The 14655-nt window shown below is 43.7% G+C and overlaps 1 protein-coding gene across 1 annotated transcript in view; it reads left to right on the plus strand.

The window, feature by feature from the left end:
* Positions 1-14655, plus strand: part of LOC122898012 (cytospin-B-like) — a 334551-nt gene that overhangs the window by 207956 nt on the left and 111940 nt on the right. The window contains 1 exon segment of the mRNA XM_044236199.1: positions 5518-5653. Within this exon segment, the coding sequence (XP_044092134.1) occupies positions 5518-5653 (136 nt within the window).

Raw genomic sequence — 14655 nt, forward strand, 5'->3', positions numbered from 1 at the left:
CCCCACCATCTCTCTGCCTACTTGTGATCTCTGTCTGTCAAATAAATAAATAAAATCTTAAAAAAGAAAGAAAGAAAGAAAGAAAGAAAGAAAGACAGACAGGCAGGCTTAAGCCAGCGCACTAGCCTGTATTTTTTTTTTGCCAGTCCAGCATTTTTTTTTTGCTTTTGGGAACTGCTCTTCTTACAACTAGTGGGGCTGTCAGTCACCCAGGTCCCTCTCCCTTACCATGGGGCTGGAGAGGGTCTCACTCTGAGGTTCTTCTCTGAGGAGTGCCTGTCTTCTGAGGTCTTGAATGCCCTAGACTTCTAATCATGCAGTGCTGCCGGAAAAGGCTTTCCCATCCCAAGGGCACCATGTTTGAATGCATTGAACTTGGGGAAACAGAGCTGAAAGGTGATGAAAACAGGTTCCTGATGACTTTGGAACCTCCCGGTCTCCTGGCTGAAAGCCAGCTCAAATGCATCCTTAGACTATCCAGTTAGTCAAGCCAATAAATTTGTTCTTTTGCTTAAGCTAGTGGTGGGGTTAGGGTGGGGGAGAGATGACACCCAGGTGAGTTAGGTCCCCTTATTCCCCTGCCCCTGCCCCGCCCTGGGAAGATGGATATTCTCCAGTGAGAGCAGGTCCCATGCATTGTCCCCTGCTTTCTTCAAGAGGGAAGGCCACCAAAGGCAGAGGCGTTTGCCCGGGTGGCATGGGGCCACGTTTGTAAGAACAGTGCCCACAGGGGAAGGCCAGCTCTTAACTGCATGGCCACAGCCCCTTACTGTGATCTGTTGTTAGAAAGGCAAAGTCTGGGGCGCTTGGGTGGCTCAGTGGGTTGAAGCCTCTGCCTTCGGCTCGGGTCATGATCCCAGGGTCCTGGGATTGAGCCCTGCGTCGGGCTCTCTGCTCCGTGGCGAGTCTGCTTCCTCCTCTCTCTGCCAGCCTCTCTGCCTCCTTGTGATCTCTGTCTGTCAAATAAACAAACAAAATCTTAAAAAAAAAAAAGGCAAAGTCTGCATATGAGGTGGGACTCAGTGTCTGCAGACTCATGCTGTCTCCTAAGTAAAGGCTCCGTGCCGTGTAAGAGCTACTTGGCTAAATCTCACCCTTATTATCCAGTATAATCGCAATAAACCTCCACCTCGTGGCAGTGACTAAGCTCAGCCCCGATGACTACAGTTCTTGCTGAGGGCAGATAGGACCCATGTTGCTTGTTTACCTTCACGAATTCCTTCCCTGTTTTTACAGGCAGGGCTCATCGTCACTGGGGCGTGCAGACCATCCAAAGTAGCAGGACACGTGGACCTCAGGTTTTGGGAGGGTGTGCGTAATTCTGGAATTCTCTGAATTCAAAACTAGGTATGAAAATATTTAGAATGAAAAAAAGGGAATTTCAGCCAACAACCAGAGGCTTGGAGGTTTAGGTGCTTCATCTCTGAGAACGTTTTCACTCAGCTCACAAGAACTGCCTGCTTTGAAAGGTTTCCTGAGCTAGCCTGACTTCCCCATCCCACCTAGAACATGCTACAGCCCACAGGTTATGGCAAGTGAGGGGCCCTGAGGCAAACACACCTTTGAAGACAGACTAGCTTTTTATTTTTCTTTTCTTTTTTTTTCCCTTCTGTTTGATATCTCAGGTTTGAAAGAGCAACATGCTAGTCAGCCCATGTTTTTAAATCCTTGTGTTTTAGAGAGGTACAAATTAAGTATTCAGGAACCGGTAGGAGAGAAGTGATTTTGCTGTGTGTGTGTGTGTGTGTGTGTGTGTGTGTGTGTGTGAGAGAGGGAGGGAGGGGGAGAGGGAGAGGGAGCAGGGAGGGGTGGGGTGGGGGGAGGCTGTCAGAAGCCTTGGAGCCCGCCTGCCTCCTGAGTGAAGCTTTGCTCAGATGCTCACTGCCTGGGCCCCTTGAGTGTGGTTTTCCTCCCCGGCCAGCACCAAACCCCAGAATAGTGCGGCTGACTTGCTGATTGAGGTCAGCAGCTCCCCGGAGGCACGAGAAGCCAGAGCCTTTGCAGTAAGTACATAGTTGGTTATTATTTAAGATGGGGATGGAAAATCTTAGAAGTATCCTCTCTCTGGGGGAAGAGGTTCTTCTGCTTTAGGTATAATGTCTAATATACTGAGTGAACCCTGATATGACTAAGGCCTGATTAACACATTTTTGTGTATGTGATTCATGGACTAGATCATTGAATGCTACATTCATGCTTTTGGGGGGCTAAAAATGAATTTGAAACTCGTCTTCTTGATATCTTGAAAAAATAGTCTTTTTTTCCCTGCCTGTTACTTTTTCCATCTTGCACAGTAAGGATCATTAATGCTGACTTTAATATATAGAGTCTGGGAGAAAAGAAATCCTCCCTGTGGGTACTAATTACTAGTGCTATGGAGATCTGTTTTCACAACCAAAGTGAATAGGGCTGCTTCTGTGCATTCTTTTCAGCAAGTGTGGGACAGAGAACCACCCACTTGTCTGGTTCTTAGGCCCCCAGAAAGTTCTAGAGCCCTCTGCCCTTGAAGGTGAGCACTGTGGAGTGCGTCCTCCCATCTTGCAGAGGGCCTGATAATGTCCCAGAGCTTAATATCTGGGCCAAACATTGTGCTCATGAGGCCTAGATGGCAGAACTTCAAAGATGTGACAAAGATAGAGGCTTTTCTAGGAAGTTACTTATTATACGGTTTCTGTTTAGACAGTATTTTGCACTAACCCTCCCCTAGCCCCCAGCCCCGTCCTCACCCCAGCCAAAGGCACAGGCTACTTTGAAATGTCTCTTCACCATTCTGTTTTTCTGGAAATGAAGTTTTTTGGGTTTTTTTGGATTTGTTTTTGTTTTTTCCTTTTTCCTCTGTCTTATTAGGATAAAATATTTAGCTCAGTAATGAAGGAAGTTGATGTTTTAAGTTTACTCAAACAATGTGATTTTCCTCACCTTGTTAGACTGCAAAAGGAAAAAAAAGACACACACATTCCCTGTTTCTGCTACAGGACTCACTAATATGGCTCCATTTTGAGGAGTAGGGAATTTGGGTAAATTGGAAGGGGAGGTGAACCATGAGAGACTATGGACTCTGAAAAACAGTCTGAGGGGTGTGAAGTGGCGGGGGGGTGGGAGGTTGGGGTACCAGGTGGTGAGTATTATAGAGGGCACGGCTTGCATGGAGCACTGGGTGTGGTGAAAAAATAATGAATACTGTTTTTCTGAAAATAAATAAATTGGAAAAAAATATATAAAAACAAAAACAAAAACAAACGATGAGCCTAAAGCCATACAGTAAAGATGGCAGAGACTGAAAGTTGAAATGCTCTGTTATTTCCAATAAACAACCATCAGACCAAAATAAATAAATAAATAAATAAATAAAATAAAATGGCCAATTTTATGTTAGGTATAGTTTACCACAATAAAAAAATTTCTAAAAGAACAATGAGGGGAAAAGGAAAAAAGCAGACTAGCATTTTCAAGGGAACCAGGGCTTTACCCAAATTACAACCCACCCCTCATTTTCCTTTTCTTTTTTGTTGAGGCCAAACATACTTACAACAAAGTATGTGGAGCTGGTTAATCTCGGTCTTAACTGTACAGCTCACTGAATTTTTTTTACATGTGTTTATATCTGTATAACCACCACCAAGGCAAGTATAGAATATTCCAGGGGCGCCTGGGAGTCTCAGTCGGTTGAGACTGAGACTTGATTTCAGCTCAGGTCAGGATCTCAAGGTCATGAGGTCAAGCCCCTCATCAGGCTCTGGGCTCATTGGGGACTCTGCTTGAGATCCTCTCTCTCTCCCTCTCCCCCTTCCCCTTCTTCTGATCTTGCCCCCCAAATAAATAAATAAATCTAAAAAAGAAAAGAAAAGAAAGAAAAAGAAAAGACAGAAAAAGAACATTCTGCACCCCTGGAGGGTTCCTTCTAGTCAGTAACTCCTCCAGAGGTAAACAGTATTTTGACTTCTATCACCGTCATTTGGTTTTACCCAAATATGGTTATACTCTTTTGTGTCTAGTTTCTTTGACTTAGCATGCCTGTGGGATCCATGCATTTATTAGTGTATCAGTATTTCTCCTCCTCCTCCTTCTTCTTCTTTTACTGTGTAATTTCCATTGTATGCTAAATCATTATTTAATTTGCCCCTTCTGTTGACTGTCATTTGGGTTGTTCTGTTGGGGCTGTTGTAAATCAAGCTGCTGTGAATGTCCCTTTGATGAACTTACATACTCATTTCTCTTGAATACAGAATTAGGAGTGGGCTGGCTGAATCACAGGGTGCAGATATTCCATTTAGTAGATCCTGACAGTTTTACAAAGCATCTTACCAGTTCATACTTCTGCCAGCAGAGAGTTCCAGGTGCTTCCCAACCTCACCAACACTTGGTTTCATTTTGTTTTGTTTTGTTTTCTCCTTCAAGCCATTCTGGGGTGTGTGGAGTAATACCCCAAAATCTAAACAATGCAAAAGTGGAAATTTGTGTTTGTGTGCAAATATATAAACACCCAATCGTCAGTAAATGACCCTGAAGTTAGTGCCGCAGTGCGGGGCCGGACTTTGGTCTGTCAGCCCGAGTGGTGGGCAGTCTCCATGGACTTGAGGGCATTTTCATGCCTTTTCTTCAGATGTCAGATCAATTCAGAATGGTTCCAGGCATCTGCCTGGCTCCAGCCTTTTAGTACTAGTCCTCTTCAGAAATACTCTTCCCAGAAGACTTACCATGATTGCAAAAATGTATTTGCAGTGTTTCTCATGAACCGTGAATGTCATTTACCTGGGCCAGAACTGTGAGCTCGTTGAGGGGCTCCCAACTCTTAGTCTTTAATTCCTTTCAACAAGCATTTGTTACGCTGCTTCCAGGACAGGAAGGAAAGCAGAAAAGGAGCAGAGAGATTCTCCTTTCTCTCTGTCCTCCATTAGCAGTGTTCTTCTGGCCTCCAGAAGGTACCTCTCGTCCCTCTGAACATGTTGTCTGTGTGAGATCTTATACAGAGTGCATGGTGTAGAGCATATGGTATCATCCCTCTCCTTCCTCCGTATACATATGTGCGTGTATATCTATCTATGTATGTATACATATATACACATATATACATGTCCAGAATTGAGAAATATATTTTTAAGCTGTTTTTTCTTGCCCTTTAATTTTTTGTGCATTACCCTCACCTTGCTTTTTGTGCATCTCACAGTTCTTTCTTCATAGGCTCCCATCTTTAAAAAAAAAAAACAAAAAAACAACCAAAACAGAAAAGCAGCTTTAAAAAAAAAACCTCATTATTTGAAATGTGACAAGATGCGTAATATTCATATGCATAATATTTATATATAATATTCTTTGAAACATAGTGGAAGATCATATTGTAAATGATAGACGCAGGTTTATTTGGTTTGCATTTTTCTGCCGCACACGGTCGTGCTCTGACAAGTGCCTTTACTGCGTCTCAACCACTGGGCAGGTGGTACTGCTTGGTGCTTTCTTGGCTTATAGCACTCCTTACTGACAGTATACGTTCTCCTCCTCTGTCCTTCTGTCTCTTAGCTCAAGAGGGCCAGTAGCGAGGACATGCTCAACAAACCGGGAAGTACCGCCGCTTCCGGGGTGGTTCGACTGAAAAAGACTTCAACAGCTGGAGCCATCTCTGAGCTTGCAGAGAGCCGCCTGCGGAGCAACCCAGGTAGGGAGGACCCAGGTGGGAAGGAGCCAGGCAGGAGGGACCCCCAGTGGGAGGGACCTAAGCAGGCCATTCATCTTGGTGATATGAAAACCCTTTCATGATTCCTGCGTCCCTCCCCTCATCAGACGTGTATTACTGGCCACGTATGTGTGAGAGAGGGGTGCCCGTTCTGAGGTTGTCGTGGTGACAGGTGCGTTGGAGGGAATGAACCCTGTAGAACTCTCGCAGACGTGGGCGTTCGACATCCTTCCTGGATCCTCTGGAAACCTGGAAAACCCTGTGAATCACTTAGGCTGTGGTGGCCACCGGAACCGCGAGCTTTCCGTTTCACTGGTTTTCTGAGAATCAGAAAGAAGGGTTTTTAGCCATTGTGTCTGAGTTCAGAGCATGGGAAGCATCGGGAATGTATTTAATTTTCTTTGGGCGCAGGTACGTAAGAGAGCTAAGATTTCCATGGTCTGGCTGTTACAGTGCACATCTCCGTGCAAAATTGTCTAAATTGGGAAAATAGCTGAAATACATCATTATTAATTTATAATGGAAGTGAATAGTAGTATACTTACAATTTTTGAATTCTGCATAAAATACCACAATGCAGATTAGCTTTCAAAGGTGTATTTTAATTTACTCAGTTTTCCAAAAAGTTGACTCTATGAAAAGTATATGTGACTTTTTTTTTTAATGTAAAGGCCTCATATTTCTATACAATGGTTGTACTATTTTAAGGACTGGTTTCATACTGAATACAGACATTTGGTTTTAAATATACAACAAATGAAAGTACAGCTTGTTTTTATCACGCCAGCCTAAACGTTAATTCCAAAAGTTAACAGGGCACCACACACAAAAAAATGACAGAATACTCTCACTCTCAAATATTGATGTAAAAATGTGGGATCGAAATATTAACAAGTAGAATTCTATAAGAAATTAAAAGAATAATAGTGTAGATTGCAACCAAGTGGATTTATGGTCTCCAAGAGTACGTTATATTTGGGCATTTAGGAATATAATCTATTTTACAACATTACTAGACCAAAGGAGAGCCATTGGTCATCTCCAGAGATGGAAGACATGTTTGGCAAAATTAGCAATCCTTCTGATTTAAAAACAAACTTTTGGTATACTATAAATGTAGGGATCCTTCTCTAGTGGGATTAAGACACATGTATCTCAAGCCACAGCCAGAACTGTCCTCAAGGGTGAAATCCTGGAAGTATTCCCATTAAAGTCAAGAATGATTCAAGATTGCCTCATTACCACCATCATCCAGATTTTCCTGCAAGTATTAAATCAAGGCAGTGAGCCAGGGGAGCTCTAGCTACAGAAGTACTGGAAATGAGGGAACAAAAGTGATGATTTTCTCCAGAGGATAACATTGTATGCTTAGAGAAATGCTTAGAATTTCCTGAAAATTGTATCATTAGAAAAAACCAGAATGTCCTTCAAATCTATTAGATACAGTAGGAGTTCAACTTGTGGTTAGTTGTAGGATATTGAATATCAATAGCTTGCTTTTTTTTTAAGATTGTATTTATTTATTTGACAGACAGAGATCACAAGTAGGCAGAGAGGCAGGCAGAGAGAGAGGAGGAAGCAGGCTCCTCGCTGAGCAGAGAGCCTGATGCGGGGCTCGATCCCAGGAGCTTGGGATCCGCGGGGCTCGATCCCAGAACCCTGGGATCATTACCTGAGCCGAAGGCAGAGGCTTTAACCCACTGAGCCACCCAGGCGCCCCTATGAATAGCTTTCTTATCAGTGACTGGTTAGAGGAGATAAGTAACACAAGAACCAATCCCATTTATAAAGGAATATAAAAGGTGAAGTACTTAGGAATGAACTTAAATATATTTTTAAAAATCTTAAAACTCTCTGGAAGGACATAAAAGCGTAAATAAGTAGAAGGATATACATGGTGCTTGAATAGGAAGGTGAAATATAATAAAGATTGAATTTCATCAATATTAATTGAATAAGTATAATATCTTAAGTATAATATCTTAAATATAATAACATTATCTTAATTACTCTATGAATTCAGTTTCATCCCAATTAAGGTATCAGTGGGAATTGACTGGGAGTGCAAACACTGGTAAAATGATTCTGAGTTTATCTAAAACAGTGGTTCTCAACTGGGGGCCTTCTGTCCTCCACCCTAACCCAAGGAGCAACTGGCAATGTCTGCAGACATTGTTGTCTAAATTAGGGGGGTGCTACTGACATCTAGTGGGTACAGGTCAGGGATTGCTGATCAACATCCTACAATGCATGGGACAGCCCTCCACAATAAAGAGTTATCCAGCCCAAAATGTTAATAGTGCCTCTGTTGATAAGCCCTGATATAGAAGACAAAATATTCTAGAATAACCAGAAAATTTCTAAAATTTCTTTGTCGAGGGACTAAGTTTAAGCATCTTGGAACTGGAGAATAGATATGCACTTCAGCAGAACAATGGAGAAAGTCCAGATTACACCTAGGGTAGTATAGAGATGGGACAGGATTGGACAAAGTGGCATATTATATCCAGCTAGATAATGCATTGGAAAATAATGACTGATTGGGTCTTTAGGAAAAAATAAAAAAACAAAGCTGGATCGTGATCTTATCCCTCTCCATCAAAATAAATTCCAGGTGGATTAAAGAATTTGATCTTAAAAAGTTCAACCATAAACATGCAAAGAAAAAACTCAGAGTCAGTTTGTAGTCTTGGCCTTAGAAGGGCCTCTCCAAGTAGAAACAAACACAGCAGCCATGTAAGAAAAGATGAAAAAAAATCACAATAAATATAAAAAACTGTTTTATAAAAAGTGGGAGTTAATTTGCAATCCATGTAACAGAAGGCATATTTACACAGAGCCTATATAAATCAATAAGAAAAAGAAAACAATGCAATAGAAAAATGGCTAGTTCACATTAAAAAATAAAGATAGGCACTAGAAAGATGCTCAGTCTCACCTAGAGCAATGTAAAGAAATGTAACAAAACAAGAATTGATGTGCTCTTTCCTCTCACTGATGAGGAAATATGAAAGGCATTTCTGGTGTTATCAAGGGTACAAGGAGCAGGACCCTACCTATAGTTGATATACAAGGGTGGTTTGATAATATCTGTCTACATTTGAAATGCATATAACCTTCCACCAAGTATCTCCTTGGCATTTAATATTACTGATTTACTTGAAAAAAGATGGCAGTAAATATGGACAGTTGAAGCATTATTATAATAGTAAAATACTGGGCACAGGTGTGTATCAGTACAGAACTGATTACATAAGTGATTTTCACCCAATGGAATAGTATGCAGCCATGAAAATGGACACAGTAGGTTTGTATGTACAAATAGGGAAAGATCAAAATACGTTATAAAGTGGGGAAAAGAACATGGTGCTTATGGTATGACCTTGTATGCTTTGATTTTTTTAAAAGTATACATTAATTTAATATTTGAAATCATAACTTTCTTTGTGGAGGGATTAAAAGTGGTTATCTTTGAGGAGTTGCCAGAATTGGGTAGGGGAAAGAGACTTCATACTAGATCTTTCTATACTGTTTGAAATTTTTTAAACATATACATACAATGCTTTAAAAATTAAAAACAGGATATGGGGGACCTGGGTAGCTCAGTGGGTTGAGCTGCTGCCTTCGGCTCAGGTCATGATCTCAGAGTCCTGGGATCGAGCCCCACATCAGGCTCTCTAAACTGTAATGGCCTATTGGGCTGCTAAGGTGCAGTTGTTATTCCTAGAGTCCCCATTCGAATGCAGTACACTCCCTACTTTACTCCAATGAAATTATGTCCTTTGAATTAATACAGTTGAATTTGAAAATTACATTTTGTCACTGGAAACTTACTTTTGAATGTAGGCAGTCCTGAGCAATTTTCTAATCAGCTTTTGGACAGCTGCCGCTCTTGGCATTTGTCCCGTGTCCCCAAATTGCTTCATTCATGGCAAATCCAGACCCATGCATTTGCCTGTGAGCCAGCCGTGGGGCTGCATGGGAATGGTGCCCGTCAGCCAGTGATTCTGGGCTGGAGGGTCTACTACCCCTGCGGGGCCTAGTAGTGCGAGGTGGTCATTCGAATATGGGATCACATTTTTTTGTTTTTACACACATGAGAAACAGGGAAACGAAAGTGCTGGTACGGTAATAGGTGTGGGTTTTTACATCTCAGTACCATGGAGACAAAGATGGGAACGATTTGGTGTATCAGAAATGGCAGCCGCATTGGATGCCAGACTTTACTGGACTTCCATCAGTTCTCTATACGTTGAGTACTAAAGAAAAAGAACTAAAGAAAGGCCAGATGAGTTTGACTTTGTAACTCCCATGCCCACCCAATGCTTCCACAACCAGCATCCTCTCCTGCTGGTTTTCTAGATCAATATTGTCAACCTGTCTGTGTTACAGCCCAGAGACACTCTTCCTTTTCTCCCTCTGGTGCTCTTTGTGTATATCTCATCTTACCCTATAGGAATAGATTTAGAGAAGGGAGTGGTTCCTTGTCTGTGGGCGGCTGCCCTCCCTGCTTACCCAGTGGACAGCTCATCCCAGGGTCCCAGGAAATATGAGCACCCACAAAACTACAAAGGAATCCAGCCACTAGGTGGCAGCCTTGTCAAAAGTCCGCTGTGCCCTTCGGCTCTGAGCCTGGGTTTCTGAGCACCCGGGTAACTACCGGACTTGAGAAAACAGCCCTCCTTTTGGTCATTCATTAATTCAGCAGATATTTCTGAGTGCTTTCTATGTGCCCAGCACTGTTCTAGGGAAAAGGACAGAGATGCCTGTGTCCATGGAGTCACATAGACAGGACGTGGAGGAGGTGATGACGTCAGCTGGGTAGAAAGGGGTGACCCATCCAAGAACAGCAAGAGGCTGCTGTGGCTGGAGCCCCATGAGCGAGGACAGCAGTGGGAGGCTGGAGCAGAAAGGCCAAGGAGGAGAAGAGTGACATGATCTGACCTCATTCCGAAGGGAGTCCATGGCTGCTTGCTGAGCGTGGACAGATGGAGTGGGAAGCAGGACCAGAGCTGGCAAGGAGGTGGCCTGCGCTGGGCCGTGGAACTGAGAGCAGCAATTAGCTTGTAGGTGCATTTTGAAGGGTAGAATCAACAGCTCTAAAAGGCCCTGATGGGTTCTTTTTTGTCATTGTTTTAACTGATTTATTGGAGAGAGAAAGCTTGAGTGGGGAGGAGCTGCAGAGGCAGAGGGAGAAGCAGACCTAGTGCTGAGCAGGGAGCCCGATGAGGGACTCCATCCCAGGATCATGACCTGAGCCGAATGAAGGCAGACGCTTAGCTGACTGAGCCACCCAGGCATCCCTGAATTTCCTTCCTTTTTTAAAGCTGAAGACTATTACGTTGTATGCATACACCGTATTTTGTGTATCCAATCATCCATCAATGGACATCTGTGTCATTTTCACCTTGTGGATACTGTGAAGAGCATTACTATGAACTTGGGTATGCAGACAGCCCTCTGAGTCCCTGCTCTTGATTCTTTGGGTTTTCTGCCCCTGAACAGGGACTGCTGATTCTCCCGGTGGTTTTGAGGTAGGTGGAGGGTCAGATTTCTGCTCACAGTATCTGTGGGGCTAGTGAGATGAAATCTGATGGGTGCCCAAGGGATGACCTTGAACACCAGTCCCTTCTGGAGAGAGCGCTTGGCCAGAGGGAGTTCCTGGAGCCACACCGATGAACGTTACAAAAACTGGCTCTACATGGGAGTGTTCATTCAGACCATTTTATACATAGCACACATGGGAAGGAAAAGAATGGTGTTATTTTAAACTGATACCAGTGTTTTCTCAAAGTTAAGGAAAGGGAACGTTCCATGCCAGCTGCACCTTGGTCAAGCTCTGTGTTAATGCTCACGGACTCTCAGACATCTCAGAGGACATTCCAGCATCAAAGCAGGCTCGCATCCAAAAAGGCATCCGTGTCCTCGCCTGCCCACGTGCCTATCCGTTCCCGGTTACCTGCATCAGACACAGCATACCTGCGGCTCCAGCCTAAGATGCTTGTTCTCTTTGATGTGGGAAGGCACTAACGCCACTAACTCAGAAGGTGGGCAGTCTTATTGCCAAGTTACATGCGAAGAAACGGGTCCATGTGGGTTTGGCGGTGTTCGCAAACTCACATCCAGTCCAGATTCTTTCCTCTGTGAAGTTGTCATTTGCCAGGGGGTGCGGCAGCTGTCTGCATACCCATGTTCACTGTAATGCTTTTCATAGTATCCACGAGGTGAAAATGACACAGAGGTCCATTGATGGATGAATGAAAAAACAGAATATGGTATATGCATACAATGTAATAGTCATCGGCATTAAAAAAGGAAGGAAATTCAGGGATAACCGTGGCTCAGTCGGGTAAGCATCTGCCTTATTTTCTTCCCCTGTTAATATTTAACGTGTTCGTTAAAATATGTTTGAACATAAATGTTCGTCTGTTAATGGAATCCCTACCAATAGCTCACATTCTTTGCACAGTGTGTGCTAACTACTGTCCTAAGTACTTGACACATATTATCTCCTTTGGTCTTTACAATAACGCTAGGACCCAGGATCATCACTGTCCTTGCTGCTTTATAGATCAGAGAGATTATGCAGACTGTGCAAGTTCATGCTTCGAAAATATTGGGACCACGACTTGCCGATGAGGAAACAGGGCCCGAGAGACTGTGGCACAGGTGGGCTTGCTGGCATGAGAGTAGAGGTAGAAGGATGTTGGAGGTCTCAGGACTGAGAGGCCAGAGGGTGGGTGGGTCGGTCCCTGGCACGGGGCGGCGGTGGGGCAGGGGGCTTCGTGAGCCGGGATGTAGAGGACTTGACAGATTGGGATGGGGGTGGTCAGTGGATGACAAGGAGAGAAAAGAGGATGCCGGGTGTCACAGCATGAACCTCAGACATGGAGGTGGTGCCTTTCACAGGGCGGAAGAGAGACCATTGCAAAGTGACAGTTGTGGGTAGCAAGGACACCCACACCAGCTCCTGGCCCACGTTTTCCGGAAATGTGAGAAAAGGAACAGACTGACTGGAAAAGGAAGCTGTGGGAGTCATTCAGCCTCAGAAGTGATGGGACATTCAGAAAGGAGGCTCAGGGTAGGGGGTGTGCTGATTTCGGCTGTGAATTCTTGAGGGCCCTGAGGACAAAGGAGGGGCACCGCATCTACTTGGGGATGAGAGCCTGCAGAAAATCACAGACTGCCAGGAATAAGGTTTTCGGTTTCATTCTTTTTTCCTATTTCTTTCTTTTGCTTTTTTTTTTTTTTGTAATATTACATGGATCATTTATTGATGAATACATTTTGTGGATAAAAAAAGTTAACATTTTAGATTCAGCATTTTCATTTATCTTTTTCTACATTTAATTCATTTTTTTTCTTTGGTAAGAACACTTCACATGAGATGGACCACCTTCCCAAATCGTTAAGCATGCACAATGTTGTAGGGCAGATCTCTGGAACCCTGCACCCACTGAACAGCAACTCCCAGCCCCCCTCTGCCCATCCCACCCCCTGCCACCGTTCTACTCTGCTTCCATGTAGAGAAGACTCTGGCTCTCTTCCATAACCCACGTAAGTAATTCATACGGCATGTGTCCTTCCGTGACCGGCTCACTTCACTTAGTGTGTCTTCAGGGTTCGTCCATGTTGTACCCTGTGTAAAATGTCCTGCCTTTTAAAGGCTGAGTCACATTCTACTGGACATAAGCACCTCATTCGCTTTATCCCCCCATCATCGAGGAGCCAGGAATGTGTTTTCACTTCTGGCAGTGCCTGGGGTAACCCCACGGTGGAGGAGGTTTTGAACTTGGTACTCATGTCAATGAAGTCCTGGATTCTTATTTTAGCTTGATGGTACCCTGTGGTGGTTCCGTGGCACTGTACGTCCCGGGACTGTGTGGTCAGTCAGGACTTGGGCGTGGGGCAAAGGTTTTTCTCTGAGTTTGCACAGAGATGCAAAGGTGGAGAGCTGGCTTGGGCTTTGCCGCCCCATTCTGAGTCCTCCTTTTCTGTGATTCTCAGAGGGGGGACCTCTCCCTGCATCTCCCCCAATAATACTGACATTTTTATACTCTTTCCATTCAGAAATGTGGCTCTCTCCATTTTTCTGAGTGCTCCTTTTTTTCTTTCTGTAAAGTCTGGTCTTCTTCTCTTCTTTTTCCTCCTCTCGCTGTTGAGTTTATGTCAAGGCTTTATACTTTTATTACTATGTGGATGAGATTCCGTAGTCGTTTTTTTTTTTTTTTTTTTTTTTTAAGTAAGCTGTAGGCATAAGGGGGGACTTGAACCCATGATCCCAAAATCAGGAGGGGCATGCTGTACTGACTGTGCCAACTAGGTGCCCCCCCAGTCATTTTTTAAAATATGGAATGCTTCATAAATTTGTATGTTATCTTCCATACTAACCTCTGTGTCATTCCCATTTTAGATTGTGTGCTGCTGACGTGAACACTCGTATTTTTTTTAAAAGATTTATTCATTTATTTGAGAGAGAGAGACATGCAGGGGAGTTGGGGGGAGGAGCAGAAGGAGAGGGAGAGAAAGAATCCTCAAGCAGACTTCCCACTGAGTGTGGAGCCTGATGTGGGGCTCGATCTCACAACCCTGGGATCATGACCTGAGCTGAACCCAGGGGTCAGACGCTTAGCTGACCGAGCCACCCAGGCACCCCTCATTGTATTTTTTAAATACGTACTTTCCTAACATTTAATTTGTAATTCCTTCCCTCCCTTACTGATGCCAGTAGTTTCCTTCAATGAACGGGTTCCCATTGATTTTCATATGTTTTCCAAGTGGATGATTGTATCAGCTTCAGATAACAATGCTTTTTGTCTCCTCCATGTACTCCAAAGGTACAAAAGATTGTACCTTTTTTGTTAAGTTTTTAATTTTAATTCCAGTGTAGTTAACATACAGCATTATATAGTTTCAGGTGTACAATACAGTAAGTCAGCAACTCTGGGCTCATCACGATAACTGTCCACTTACTCTGTCTCCTC

Source organism: Neovison vison, unplaced genomic scaffold, assembly GCF_020171115.1.
Source record: "Neovison vison isolate M4711 unplaced genomic scaffold, ASM_NN_V1 Scaffold_088, whole genome shotgun sequence".
Taxonomy (NCBI): Eukaryota; Metazoa; Chordata; class Mammalia; order Carnivora; family Mustelidae; genus Neogale; species Neogale vison.